This window comes from Platichthys flesus, chromosome 3, assembly GCF_949316205.1.
Source record: "Platichthys flesus chromosome 3, fPlaFle2.1, whole genome shotgun sequence".
Classification (NCBI taxonomy): Eukaryota; Metazoa; Chordata; class Actinopteri; order Pleuronectiformes; family Pleuronectidae; genus Platichthys; species Platichthys flesus.
In genome coordinates, this window is record NC_084947.1 from 11,270,929 (window position 1) to 11,286,402 (window position 15,474).

The 15,474-nt window shown below is 43.1% G+C and overlaps 1 protein-coding gene across 1 annotated transcript in view; it reads right to left on the reverse strand.

Moving 5' to 3' along the window:
* Nucleotides 1-1,495: 1,495 nt before the first annotated feature.
* The window catches only part of unc5ca (unc-5 netrin receptor Ca), a 187,465-nt gene continuing 173,486 nt past the window's right edge, over nt 1,496-15,474 (reverse strand). Inside the window, exons 11-17 of the mRNA XM_062384878.1 lie at nt 15,145-15,232; nt 12,535-12,703; nt 9,390-9,623; nt 7,360-7,509; nt 6,978-7,142; nt 4,950-5,128; nt 1,496-2,196 (exon numbers count right to left, since the gene is read on the reverse strand). Coding sequence (XP_062240862.1) covers nt 2,034-2,196; nt 4,950-5,128; nt 6,978-7,142; nt 7,360-7,509; nt 9,390-9,623; nt 12,535-12,703; nt 15,145-15,232 — 1,148 coding nt within the window. The 3' untranslated portion in view covers nt 1,496-2,033. The remainder of the gene's footprint in view (nt 2,197-4,949; nt 5,129-6,977; nt 7,143-7,359; nt 7,510-9,389; nt 9,624-12,534; nt 12,704-15,144; nt 15,233-15,474) is intronic.

Sequence of the window (15,474 nt, forward strand, 5' to 3'; positions counted from 1 at the left end):
ACATTCAATAGACAAAAGGATAATTAATGTTAATAACATAATAATGATCAGAGAAAACAAAAACATACTATGGTAATACAAGGTCGTTAGGATGAACATGATAATCATGTATTTACACGTTTCAGACGGTCAAACAAAAAATAGTAAATGCTTGTTTTCCCTCAAAGGCCACTGGGTGGTGCTAGTGACCAGCAAAGTCATGGTGTTGCTCACATGTGGCCTGATGGCAGACTGACTGTAATGATAGGACACTGGAAATAAATATATATGTAGACTATACATATATATATATTTAGCAAATTAAATTATGATAAAATCAGTATATTTGGTTACATCAAGTGGTAATGAATGATTTAAATCCCTATCACTCAATACTAGGCTATATTACTGTATTAAGAAACACACGTCTGGCTCGTCCCTTTTTGCTCCTTCTCCCTTTTTCCTCTGAGTGTGATCCCGACCAGAAACAAGCCCCGACAGCTCACCAGAAGGACTCCGGGAGTAAAAGATAAGCAAATGTGGTGTCGATGGCTGGAATCCTCCGACCTGCATTGGCAAACAACTCGTCCACATCAGCAGTGTCCCTGCATGTTAACACTATTTCAGTTTGAGATGCAGCATGAAGATCCTTCTTTCAGTCCGTGAAAACGTTTGTGGTGAAGTAGAAGAAGTGCAGAGATTTATTTATCTTGGCTCAGGAAAATTAGTTTTCGTGAACAAAAAAATGTTGTCAAGGTTGACGTGTAATATAAAAATAAAATACAAAAAATATTTGTGGACTGTATACTGTGCTGCAGTATAATGTTCATAAATATAATAAATAGCTGCATGTTAATAAGTGTGATATTAAATATACCTCCAAACAGACACATTTATGACTGTGTGACAAAGCTACTCATGTAAAATGGCAAACATAACTTTTACTGGCATCCATCAGGAGCGTAATCATCTTTGGACTGGCTTCCTCTTTAAGGAAAGTTAAGATGTGCAGGTGAAAAGGCAAGAGGGCAACACGCTGGGCTGCACGTCACTAACCTGGACGCTAACATTTATATTTTTGGGGGAAAACGCCACAAAGAATGTAAACATCACACGTGATGGCGTGTCCCACTGAACTGAGCGCCCCGTCGTCTCCGGCTTGTTTCTGGTCAGGACCCCTTTGATTGACAAGCGAGTTCTGTTTGCAGGTAATGATCCACACAGATGGACAGCAGAAGACATAGAGCGTTCCCTAGGAAACGATATAAAGACGACAAACTGCACTGGCGAACACGTACAGCCGAGGCTCAACCGGGCGGGAGTCGGACCCCTCCTTCATCTCCTCCCTCGTTCCCTCTTCTCCGCCCCGTTCTCTCCGCTGATCACCTGACCCTCCCTCCACCATTCTCTGTTTACCTCTTCCTGTCCTTTTGTAATCAGTTTAGCTTCCCTCGTCTTAATGAAGAGTCTCTAACTCACTCTCTCTCTCTCGCTTACCTCAATCTATCCCCCCCCCCCCCCCCCCCCCATCGTCTGTAATCAGTTCTCTTCTCTCGATTCCCAATTCTGTTCCTTTTATTAAAGACGGGTTTTTTTTCAAGGTCAGTGCCTCAGTTGATTCTTTTTTTTTTTCTTTTCTCTGCTCGTCTTTGTTCAGTAGAAAATAACAGCAAGAGAACAACTGGTGTAACACAAGACAAGGTCTTTTTTCAGGCGTGTGTGTATAGTTTGTTCCTGATAGACTGTGTGTGTGTGTGTGTGTGTGTGTGTGTGTGTGTGTGTGTGTGTGTGGTAGGTCGGGTTCTCTCTCCTCAAGTCACACATGACGCCGCAAACACACACGTAGAGATTTGCACATAGTTCCAGCCCCGCTCTCATCCTGTCTGTTACCAGGTCGGCCTGATTACCGGAGTGCTCAGCCACCGTGGCAACCACTTTTCCTTTTTGCTCACGTCAGAGTCGTTCGTTGCCTTAGCTGCAGCAGCCACCGCAGAGAAGCCACAAGCAAATCGTCTTCAGCGTTCTGTCACTGTCCTGGAAACCTCTGGGCTCGGTCAATGGTCCATTGTCATGGAGGCGAGGCCGCCGTCATGGCGACCCATCTCCTCCAGCACGGCGGCCAGTTCGTTGAGGTCTCCGTCGGGGAAGTGCTGGGCCTCCCACAGATCCAGGATCACACCTGTGGGACTGGACTTGGTGGCAAAGTAGTTCAGGTACCTGGAGAAAATCAAGAGGAGGACGAGAGTCAAAACAGACGGTGAATAAGGTGCAACTAATAAAACTGTGTTTCCTACACTATGGAGATTGTCAGGAGACCATTCAGAGTTCAGTGCAGGTCTGACAGCAAGTTTAGAAATGTACAATGTTTTAGTCGTGGAACTTTAAAAGTTTAATATATTGAACAAGTAACATTAAACTTAAGCTACAGGCTTCAACAACCATTATCTTTCCAAATACATCTCAAGATTAGATAGAAAATAGACGGAAGCAGATCTAATGGATACATGGACAGGGGAATCATATCTACTACTTAATTTAATTTACTGAATTTACCCTGACGGGGGGAAAAAACATTACGGATGTTTACTTATTAAGATAAAGAAACACACATTCAAAACATATTTCAAAATAAAGTTTGTTATCTTGGATTATGGAAGCGTATTCAGAAACCTCGAAACGGACTGAAGTAACATAATCATCTGGAAAAACTTTTCTGAAAGTCAAATTGAAAGGAAGAAATGCTTATATGTTTTTTTTAAAGCTGAAAAGTAACATAAGCACCTGATTTCAGGTAATATAACAAGATGGAGAGAATCCACATTGAATAGAATTGATTATATCCTTAATCCTACAAGATATACAATGTAGTGAGCAAAGCACTTCATGAAATGTGGCAGGCAACTTCTTTTTTTCTGAAAACCTGCCACTATGCAAGTTCATTTCAAACTGCTTTAAACAAATAACCTCGGCAGAGCTCAGAAATGTGCCAAGAGCTCCACAGAGAGAGAGCTGGTTTTAAAGTATTCTCTGAATTACTGCCGTGGAGAGTCAAGTGCCCAATGGTGGCAGGGAAGTCTAACGATGAGCCATCTGTGGCAAAGATCTCTGCGCCGCTTTAAAGTGGAAAAACCATCAAATTTCAGTCCCGTCGGAATAAAGAAGTAAAAAAAAAAAGAAGGACTTTGTGTTCCTGTGTAAATCCTGTGATTGTGCTGTTGGCACACTGTGGTGCTGTTTAAACACAACCACAGGCATGTGTGAGGCTCCTCTGCTCCTTTGTGAGTTGTCAGTTTTTCCTCGTGCAAATTTACTCCCCCCCTCATGTCTCTCTCTCTCTCTCACAGTCAAAACATCTGATGGAGCCATTTTCATGACTTCCTTTGCTTCTTTCTCTCTTTCTGTCTCAGACTCCATCTGTCTGTAGTGATGTCGTTTTTCCTTACTCTTGTTGAGGGTTAAGGACAGAGGGTGTCACTCCCTGTTATAGCCATGAGAAGAATTGTAACTTGTGAACAATTCTTCTCATGGTTTATATTTTGTTGTACTATCCACTCCAGCACAAAATCACTTTAATACTGGACACTGACACAATCACATCCTTGCATTCCATACCTGTATCTGTATATATGCTCTCCGTATGTGATATATGTGATGTATGTGATTTATGTATATATGTCAGTGATGTGTTAAGTGTACAAGCTACTGGATGATCTGAATTTCCCTCGGGATTAATAAAGTATCCATCTATCTATCTATCTATCAGTCAAAACATCTGATGGAGCCATTTTCATGACTTCCTTTGCTTCTTTCTCTCTTTCTGTCTAAGACTCCATCTGTCTGCTTTGTGTGATTAAGGGGCATCCTGCTGTTATGTGAACGCACCAGCTAAGATCCACCTTTCCATGTGTGTGTGCGTGTGTGTGTGCGTGTATGTGTGTGTGTGTGTGTGAGTGTGTGCGTGTGTGTGTGTCCAACATTTGTGAAAGTTGTGAAACGAGTGATGACGACAAAGCATGACTCACACTCTGAAGTCAAACGGACACACTGGGGCAGTCACAGGAGCAGAAAGCATTCAAGATGGCATTTCTCTTTTAGGGCATGTTGTCATGCTCCGTTTGAGCAGAGCAGCTCTTTAGCTTTAAACGTGGACGTAAACAACAATTTGGCTCGCCTTCCATTTATCAACGGCTTATCGGGAATATTTGGTGCCCACGTTAACAGACGCCATCATGAGCCGGCTGCCAGTCGGGACAATTAGGTGCACTTGTGCCCAATTATCCTCTCCATGTCTGCCTCTGCTTCGGGAGCTGCAGGTAAATGAAGCTCCGGTCTGACTCATCAGCACAAACATCTGCAGATAGTGATACTAAGGATGTAACCATCGGATGCAAATAGAAAATGGCATCTTTCCTATGTAGGTGCAATGGAGGCGATATGGTTGTTATTCAAGCTAATAAGAGCAGGACTAAGAAAGCAACATCTTTGCAATGTGATGTAAACACCCAGGACTCAAGGCACATTGGAATTTATCCAGAGATTGACTCAGCTGTGTGTGTGTGTGTTTGTGTGTGTTTGTGTGTGTGTCATTTCTTTGTGAGCAACTTTTTATTGTCACATGAAACTGTTGTATTTAAAGTATCATTAACAGTTACTTTTGTATGAGAAGTAACAGAAACACAAAATAAAAACATTTATCTGTTAACATCAAGTTATCACACACACACACACACACACACACACACACACACACACACACACACACACACACACACACACACACACACACACACACACACACACTCACACTCACACTCACACAAACACACACACACACACACACACACACAATGTATGTGTGGTCGAGGTATTGCTCATGTTTTGGAGCTTAAAATCTGTTTAAACAGTCTTGACTACTTCATGTGCACATTAGCATATACATGTGTGTGTATGTGTATTCATGTGCGTCTCACCTGTCAAGGTTCAGTTTGTGGGCCAGCATCCTCCAGTCGTTGCCTCTGGTCTGCGGTGCGTCCAGACTGCCGCACAGCTTCTGTCTGATGGATAAAGGAATGCGGAAGGCATTGGGCCCCACTAAGGTTGTGATATTACTGGCAGGGTCCATCAGGGACGTGTCTATGCACTGGAGGTCCTGGAAAAGACAGAGAGAAACCGGTCAGTTGTTTTTGTAAAGTTGAATTCCCTGATATCTTGGACCTCTGCAGGACACACACACACGAGGACGGAGATGGATCTACAAGCTTATAAACAAAATGTAGCATGAGAAAGATGAATTCATCAGGTTTCCCATTCAGCTACAGCTCTGTCTTATTCCCTCTCACTGATATTCTGCCGGTGTCTGAGGCGTCCCTGGCTGTTGACCAATTACAGATGATTCTCGTAATTAATACAAGAGTGAAACAAACACAAAGACCCGCTCTGCAGCACTGTGTCTCTCTGCTCGCTGTCGATCTCTGTCCCTTTCCAAACCTTCATCCCATTAATCTGCCACTCCTGGGCTGAAAGGAGGCATCGCTCTAATGAATGTGACTTGGCAGAAGGAAACAACAACTGCCACCGCTGATGTGAATGATTACTATTTACTGCATCTACTTAGCCCCAATTTACAGCCCAAAGCTCTGCCGCTGCCGCTGCTCCTGCTGCAGGAAGAGCGAGCGGCGGATGCAAAGGGACATCTGTTTCTCGGCAGAAATAATAAATGCTCTAAATCTTCTTTACTGTAATTGTTTCACATGTTCAACTCTGCTGGCTGGTTGGCGGGTGCACAATATTCGATTTGACTGGCTACACAGAACGATTTGCCGCGTTGTTTTAGCTAATCAGCTCCAGGACTCTGGCCAAACATGTGACCGTGGTGATTACTTTGTAAGGTGTCAGCTGATCACATTACTAAATGTTTCATCTATATTAGACATTAAACTCGAGCACCTTGATCAAGTTGTAAAGTTCTGCACATTACGAGCAGGGTGGAAAAGTTAAGTTAAGAGGACAAACCTTGAAATTACAGGACAACTCCTCTAGATTCAGTTTTTCTAGGTTACCTTGACTCTCATTCTTATTTTGCCCAGTGACCAGTGCTGAAGAAAAAACAACATGTGTCACCTCCCCTCACTGCACCAGCCCATGTTCAAACAACCGGTCCCTCTTTGCACGCTCACCTGGTTAACCACGGGTTAAGACATTTTCTAAGGTGCAACGCGATCACCCGTGAACACCACCGGAGAATTCAAAGCAGCGCCGCTCCAAAAGACATGTCTGACCTTCGACCCAAACTGTGCACACGTGGACACAGACACACACAAACACACGCGCACACTCGTTCTCGACCCTGCGGTTACGTGGCCTGGCGGAATCAAAGAGGAGTTATTCCTCGCGTGTTGTGTGACCTCTCGCCCCAGAATGAATGATTGAACACAGTCACACAAGCACAGCAGGGAACCCTGAGTGTCTGGCAGAGAGCGACTTCGTGACATTTCGGGACCTTGACTGCAGGAAAGTAGAAGTTAGTTCAGGGAAAGGAGAAGGAGCTTGTGTCTCTGGGCTCATTTCTTTTACAGCGTGTGTTTCATCCTGCGTTGGACCAGTGGGAGATTACAGTGTCTTCTGCAGTGTTCTCTTAAGGCGGCTGCACACTGCAGGATAATCGGGATGATTTTAGACCCGATATACCCAGTCAGGCAATCGTGGGGGCGTTCCCGACTGGAGGGCCCTCTCTGCCGATCATCTGCCCAAATAATCCTGAGGTGTGAGGGGTTTACGAAATAATCTAAATGCTACCGGTTGAGTCGGAGTCTCCCCGATCTCGAATCACAAATATCAAACCTGTTTAATTCTGGAGAGAGAGAGTGTGAGGGTCTCTGTAGGTCTCTGTAAACTGCCACTGTGGCCTTCCACGCTTTTTTTTTTTTAATCGGTTGCAAAGCGTCCAGAGGAACAGCGTCTGGTCTCTGTCTCGCCCGGGTTCATTTCTACTCTCTCACCTCCTCCAAAGTGCTGCTGAGCTGAAAGATCTGTCCTTCTCCCTCCACCTGCCGCACACACAGTTTGCAGCTGATCTCCGTGGTGGCTGAGCTCAGTCTCTCCAGGGTGAAGGTGCAGTGGAGAGTTCTCTGGCTGCTGCTCCACACCTGGTAGAACGGGATCTCCTGGAAAACGCAAACACAATATGCGTGTTTTAGTAAAAAAAAGTTTAGTACTCTAAACTAAAAGCGTCTACATATCTTTCATGTGTTTCTATGAATCAGGTGAAATATATGTACATCCGCAGTCTTTAACATCTTTAATTTGCTACACTGTGTTTAGCTTGTCACTCAAACGTCTGTATGTGTGTGTTTTGTATGTGTGTGTTTGCGTCCGTCTCACCTGATACTTTGCGAGGAGCTTGCTCTTCCAGTGTGTGTGTGGCACGTCGTGGATGGACAGTCTCAGGTTGTGTGTGCTGTCTTTAAAGTTCAGGGTCTTTGGCTCGTCCAGGAGCTTCCCTCCCATCTGGGTCTCCATCTGAAGAACTTCCTACACAACAAAAAAAAAAAACACACAAGAAAAACTCCTTCAATTCTCAAAGTTTGCTTTCACCTTAATCTTACCCACTGAAACATTTGTTCTTCAGCATTAGAGACTGTGGAGAGCCTTTCATTTATCTGGTCATTACTGCAGACGGGGCCGTCTTCTTGAATTCTTGAATGTAGCTTTGAAGTACACAGCACCATGAAACACTTGAAGCACAAAGGTTTGCATTGAGATATCATCCCTCATCTCAGTAGGTGTATTCCCTGGATTTAAGCAAAGCTTAGCTCTGCTCACCACACTAAGCTGAGGAGAGATCAAAGTGCTGCTGTCGTGAAAAGTGGGAAAGAAGCAATAACTATAATGCGAGACAGTTAAATGAAATCACCTTGACTGACTTTAGAAGATGACCTCAAAGCATCTTATTACTTATTATGAGAATAATGCATATTACCTCTTCTACATTTGCTAGGATGTCAATACAACAATCAAAATACTTATAGCATAATAGTTTTATAAATTCCTGTTACTACCAACTCACTTAGAAAGAAGAACTAAATGTTTGAAATTTACTTTAATATCGAATGCCTTGTGTATACCAATGCAGATATTTTATATTTTTATATATTATAATATTTTCCCCTCCATTCCAAAATAAATAAATCTTTCCCCCTGACCTTTTTCCAAATAGCGACGTTGAGACGAGACCACAAAAAAAACTACAAACGTTCAAATAAGCATGCCTGGCCAGTAGGTGGCGATAAAGTCTACATCACTGATCAATCAAATACCAGAGAAGAGGGCTGTAGTCCTAGTACTTATAAGCAAGGCAGATCCCTGTGAAGGTGCAAAACAAACGTAGAGAGCCGCCATTCTTGTTGTTGTTGTTGTTTCTGGTTCATGCTCATTAGCTTTGCAAAAATACACACATAGGTGTGGACTGGGCTTTAGTCTCCACCAGGATTAACAACCAGTGAGTGTATAACTGATGGTGTCCATTTGATATCTCTGCCCATTTTATGAATTAAAGGAAGCACTTTGTTCTGCTTTGTTGTTGTGCTGTTGTTTCCATAATACACACAGAGCGACTGTTGGGATTTGGGCTCATTCTTTATAAAATGACTTTTGACTTTAACTCAGCCTTCAAACCAAGACAAAGAAAGTATCGGTGCTCTATGGGTACAGCAGCATGCATCGTGATTATATCAACATATTTATAGACTCATTGAGTGCATACAGCTAAAGGGAAATCAACACACACCCACTTATTTCCTGATGGATGAATAAGTCATCGGTGAGGCTTCTGATGCCTCCTACAACCTTTTCAAAGATAATCAATTCCCGCTTCCCATCATATTCCCACGCAGCGGCGGCTCTACTGTAGATACACAGATGAGACTTCCCCTTTGAATCGTCAGCCGATCAATTACGCAACACAAAGTCCCCATCATTAAAAAGTCCACCTCTCAACCTTGTTTTTCAAGCCACAATCGCCTGTTTGAAATGTTAAAAGTTGGTTGCGTGTTGATGTTTTTGTGCCAAGCCGACACTTGACTCATCATGACGTGCATACATTACCAGAGTTAATCTCTCCCTATCAGATGGTCCCTCCAGAGCTTTGAATTAGTTTAAATTCTGAAGCATCGCCGTCGTGACATTGCTCGATCCGGTGTTGTTTACTGCTTCTCAGATCATTTGCAGAAGACTAGATCAAACTCTACACAGATTTCTATTCAAGCTTTCCATTTTTATTTCAAATGGAAATAAGCACTGCAGAGTTTTAGCAATGGGTGATACATACTGCAGATCATGGCCATAGTTGGTGTTTGCATCCGAAGCTATTAAACCGATTCATTCTCATAAGTCACTCAGTGTTAATACTCTACCTTGAGCGCATCCTGTGTGTCGTCCAGACAGTACACCCGGATGTGATAGTCCAGCGTTGTGCACGAGACGGGTCCAAACAGAGCCAGTTTGAGCCTCTTGGCGGCCGCCTTGCCGATGGACTGGCCCACCAGGCAGTACGTCCCCAGTGTCTCTGTTAAGATGTGACACGCCTCCGAGTCCATCTGCACGTAGCAGGGCGTGGTGAAGTTCTCCTCTCCCACCACGACCACGTCCTGTGGGAATCACACACACAAACACAGGGTCACACCCATTTGTAGACTCCCAGCCGTGTCCTGCTGAGATGGTGTTTTGTAACTTTTCATTTACCACGTTATTCATCTCAACTTAGAACAGATGATCCTTCATTTATCGGTCTTTATTTGTCTGAATTATTATTAATATATACTATCTAGTATTGGTAGCTTGCCTATTTGCTGGTGTCAGAGAAAAGTCAATATTTCCTTGATCTGTTTAATAAAAAAACTCTCCAGGATCTCAGGAACATAATTCCTCCCATTTACTGGAAGGCTTTTATTTTGAAACTTAGACAAGTCTATGACAAAAGTATTATTATTTAAACAACAAACCCTGATCCCAAATCAGCCATTACTTTAAAACCAGTGACAGGTTTTATTATTTGGACAGATTGGTGTAGCCAGTTTAAAGAGTTCATCCTGATCTGAGTGATTTAACACTTTTAGTGTCACTTGGTGGCTTCACTAAGTCCAAAACACACAAATCAGCATTAAAACAACTTTAAACATTGACTGGTTTTAACGTTGTGGCTGATCAGTGTAAATGTTCCTGTGGAAAGTAGATTATCCAGAATTGACAAAGTGAGGCCACAGTCCAAGTAATCTTGTTTTCCCCCTCACTTTATTTGACACTGGCTTCTATTTGTTTGTTCAGACCACTATTGTTAAAGCATTATTTGATGGCCGGCTTTGTGTTATAATTTACAGGCGTTAATCCACTTCCTGTCTGTTAACATAACACAACTGGACCTGCATTTGGAACCACTTCCACTCAAGCAAACAACCCCTGTGTAAGCAAAGTCCTCCTCTATATACCTCATGCTGCCCTGTGTTGCTATAAACAGGTATTGTTATGCAACGGCTGCAGCGATGTGTGAAGAGCTGTGCTATTCGTACACATGTTTTAACGAGACAATAAACATTGTGTAACTTTTCACATCAGTCTGGTTATTCTTCCTAGAAAAACTTGTGACGTGATGTTCGATTCAGCAGATTGTGAATATACCCGCAATGAGACAATTGAATTTCAATGTAAAAACATGTCTGGTTCCGACATCTGACTCCTAAAAGAGAATCAAAATGTCCATTAGGAGAACGATGGCACTTGTTCTGAGTTGTTGTCTTTGAAGTGTGTCCAATCCCACTGTGATTATCTGGCTGCTGCTCATATGATTCCTACCTCTCTCTGTCACAGCCTGAATTATGATAAATCCATATGGCTCTTTGTGTGTAGGGACAATGCGCCGGCTCAGCTCGCTCTCTTCATATGAAAACTGGATCTGGAATTTATTGTGCGCCTATCTATGTTTGCACGTGTGTTTGTGAGTAATTGTGTGCGCGTGTATGTGGATGCAAACCCCCTCCCAAGCTCGGACGATGTGCCTTCTACCTGCAAGTGTGATACAAGTATTGAGTTTTTTGAATCACAGTTCATGCAGAGTTGTGTTCCTACAGATGAGCTGAATCGATACATAGGGGTAGGAAAGCAATATGCTATGAATCTGTTATTACTGGTAATCACGCCCATGGCTGCTCCCCCCCTGATGTGAGGGGAATTCAATTACCTTGCTCTCCCTGTTGGAGAAAAACTTTCTGATAGGAAATGGATGTTCCACTGCAATAAGAGAAAAAACAAATCGACTTCCTGATGGAATTCCACTTTTCATTTCTCTCATCTTTGCTCAGTCTGCTCCCAACCTCTTCTGTGCTTGTCTCTCTCTCTCTCTCTCTCTCTCCCTCACAGACATGCACGCACGAACACACACACACAGAAAATCGTATGCATGGCTAATTGTGCGGAGACATTGTGTTGAGCTGTGATAAGCAACGGAGGACAGCATACGGGGGCCTTGTAGACACAGTGATGCTGCAAGACAGCCTTATCACCCACACACAAGGATACACACACACACAAACAAACACACACACACACATATGCAGCCACACACACAATAACAGATTGCTGAGGTAGAGACTTCATGCTGTGAGACATGAGAGGAGGAAGAGAGGGAGACGTGTAGAAAAAAAAGAAGGGATGGAACCATAAGAAGAAAGAGGAGAGAAGGAGACGATGGCAGGAGCATAACAAATTGCTTCTGATGGGAGTTTTCAACCCCCTATTTGTCTGCCAGGCTGTAGGCACTTTATGTTTACCAAATTTCTTCTCCTCTCACTCCCTTCCTTTCCTCACTGCATGTGTGTGTGTGTGCGTGTGTGTGTGTGTCTGATGCAGGCTGTTCTCAAGGGTGGAGTTGATAATGTATGGGAGCACACATGTGAATACATGCTGTGAGAGTCATACTGGGAACACTAATGAGCCACGACATCACCGGTAACTGGTTTTAATGCTGTGGCTGATGAGTGTATATAAATAATTTGGTGTAGACTGTGTGCAGACATTTCATATACACAGATACCTCTGTCTGATTGTTTGTTGCATAATTGGACATTAGCCTTGACAGAGGTACGTCTTCTCTGAGCCCCCTCCTCTCTCCAAAGGTTAAAGCAGTGGAATTCAAAAGCTCATCAATCAATCAAACTGAATATGTATAGCCCTTATTCACAAATGACAATGTGTCTCAGAGGGCTTAAGGTGCAGTGTGCTCAGCAGGAGGGAGGTGTGTTCAGGGAGTTTAACAAGAGAAAATTGCAGGTCATCCAGGTTTTGATGTCCTTAAAATAAGCTTGGAGTTTAGTTAGTTGATTATTTTCCTGGTTACATAGAAAAGTATAACTAGTTATTTTCCTCATAAGGTTTCCTGATAATGTTCCCTCTGGAAGCCTAAATGAGGTAAATAAAATTGGGTCGATCACAGAACCCTGAGGAACCCCGTTATTAACTCATTCGACATTTAACACATATCTAATAGATGGATTAGCGAACACTCACCTCCCATTCTCCCATGGCCAGTTGGTTCTTTAGCTGTATGAGCCAGTCTTCATGGACATCGTCGGCACAGTGGTGTATGGTGAGGATCACCGGTCTGGTCAGCAGGGCCCCTGGTGGCCCACAACTCACCACTGGGCTCAGCACTGTCTGGATGTCTTCTACCGGAGGTCTGTAAACGACAGATAACACCGAGTTAGAATGCTTCTTCAAAGCAGAGCGGCAGGAGGGTTGCACTGCTAGCTTTACTAATTAGCGTGAGGATCAACTTTAGAAAGCTGTTTTGATTTCACATATCAACGGCTATTTTGTCATAATGTTTATATATGGAAAGGCTTGGCTCCTCATACTAAAGAAGACAGGTGGATAGAACCACTGCAGAGGGATAGACCTGCTCAGATCAGAGCGCAGTGGCACAAATGCAGCTGGAGGATTATTAGTGTAGTCAGCAGGGGCTCAGCTGGAGTCAGTAGTTCACAACTCATGGGCAGAAAATAAATGAACACTGGGCACAGACTCACCTGTGTTTTACCACCGACACACAGGGACCTGTTGTTCAAACCACTTCCAGCTCTTCTACTGTGAATAAACGGGAGCTTATCCCTGCACGTTTGTTGGCCAACAAATTGAAGTGTACAACTGCATCTTCAAATAAACAATAAACAAGACAATACACGAGGAAATGATTACGAGTGTCCTCAAATGTAATCCGTCACCCGTTCATTTCCTTCCCTCATGTTGCAGAAGATACACACTGAGTGAATCCATATAGATCGAGGGGGACATGGTTCTAAATTTTAATTATTGTGTCATTTTTTTTTTTTTTTCAGCCCACCTTGTGTCGGGGGGGGGGGGGGGGGGGGGGGCGCTAATCCCCCGCAGTATTATCGATTCAACCGCTGGAGCTCATTATTGACTCATGAAGGGTTCACATGAGAAGCTAACAGATGAAAACAGTATGACTCAAACCGTACCGGCAACCCCTCGGACCACGCTAACGCTGAGGACGCCTCTTTATGAATTACAGCGGGATTGATTTGTAAATGTTATGTATCTTTTATCACATAAATAGAGCTAATAGATCTTTTGTGAGTTGAGCATGCGGGGGAACTGACACCGGAGGGTTAGAGCTTAATGAGCTAAACCACATGATTCTTCCCTGCGCAGTGTTGCTGAGGGAAGTCAATGTGATTTTTTTGCGATCCAGCTATTGACTGGAGAGGGAGACAGAGGACAGTGAAGAGGTTTGACTTTCTAGAAATACTATAGCACACGGCAGGGGCGGTAATTCATATCGACTGATGTTGATCGAGGAGATGCTTCTAAGGATGCACGGGGTCGTATACATGAATAAAACTGTCCTAAAGCTCATCTCTCTTTATTGCTTTTCAAAGCATGCAAAAGCAAACACTCCATGCAGATACCTGTGGTTTTATCTTCTCACTTTTTTAAACTGCTGTTTAAGAGCATTGCCACTACCACCAATCAATGCAGTGCCAGTAAATGGAATTTGGCTTGTAGGGCTGACAGCATTGCAAACGTATATTTCAAAGAGTCACAGGCAATGTGTAGCTTGAGGAATAGAGTCCTTGTGGCACTGCGTGATGCACAGACCTCGCTGCAGACAGGATTAACAGGAACTATTCTCCTATCAACAAGTAGCCCTTTTGAAAACTGTTGATGTTAAAATGAATGTATTATCAAGTGAGAGACTAACAAGATTTGTTTAAGTATATTGTACAGGGCTGTGTAGCAAACTAAGATATTAAACAGGTGGCACAATTTGCACCTGAGATACTTCTTCCAAAATAAATCTTCTCTTTTTCTCTCTGACACGTTGTCATTTGAATGTGCTTTAAACATAAACCAGGTACTGTAGTTGTCTCTAATTATTAAACAGAATAATAAACAACAAGAAAGACAACAGTAACAAAACGTCCAACACAAAGCTTTGTCTTAATCATGCACATGCTTGGACAGAAAAGGATTAATGTACCCTCACCCAAAAATAGCCACCAATCTGTTAGTTACTGTGGAAACCGTGCTCTCTTGACAGATGCTTTCAAACGCTGCCTGTTTCCTTCTTGGATCTATAATATGAAGTGCAAACAAATCTGCCTCTAGTCTCACTGAATTCAACATCATCTGGAGTTGGATAAAAGCACTGCTGAAAGAAAAAGGGTGTAACTTTGTCAATTATGTGGATTACTGTCCAGTCTATAATGTTAAGTCGGTAATAATCAATGTGCAGGATATTCCCTTTTAATCTCTTTTAATTCTGTGGCATTAACTGACCTCAGCTATTTGAATACCCAAAGGAATGTGTGCTTGGATAAACTGTGCTGAATGAAAAATAATTATTCCTCCCTTTCTGTGCATCCGGAGCTCGTGTCACACTGTGGAAGCCTCCCCAGGAAAACTATACAAACAGGTCTTAGAAGCTGCTCTCCACGAGAGAAAAAAAAAGAAAAGATAAAGGGAAACAAAGAAACAGAAACCCGCAGAGGGAGATGCGGAGATGAAGGATAAAAAAAAGGGGGGACAACAGGGAACGAAAGAGAGGAAAACAAAGTCACAGAGAAGAAAACTGAGGGGAACAGAGACCAAACTTACCTCAAGCTGTCCTTCCTGTGCACAGTCACATACATCTCGTACACCCGGCCATGAGGAACGGCCCCCGCTGGAACCAACAGACTCACACCTGCAGGGACGACAGGGGAAGCAGGAAGGATGGAGGCAGAAATAATGAGTTTTTCATCACTGGATTTATTAATTTCAGCATGCACAGATGAATTATTGAAGGCGAAACCTATTATCACTTTATCAAGATGATTCATTATTGAGTGATCATTGTTACAGGCAAACCGTGTAAAACTTTCTCTTAAATATATCATCGAGTGAATTGCGCCGCGGTGTTTTACAGCTTCTTGGAGCTGCTTCCTA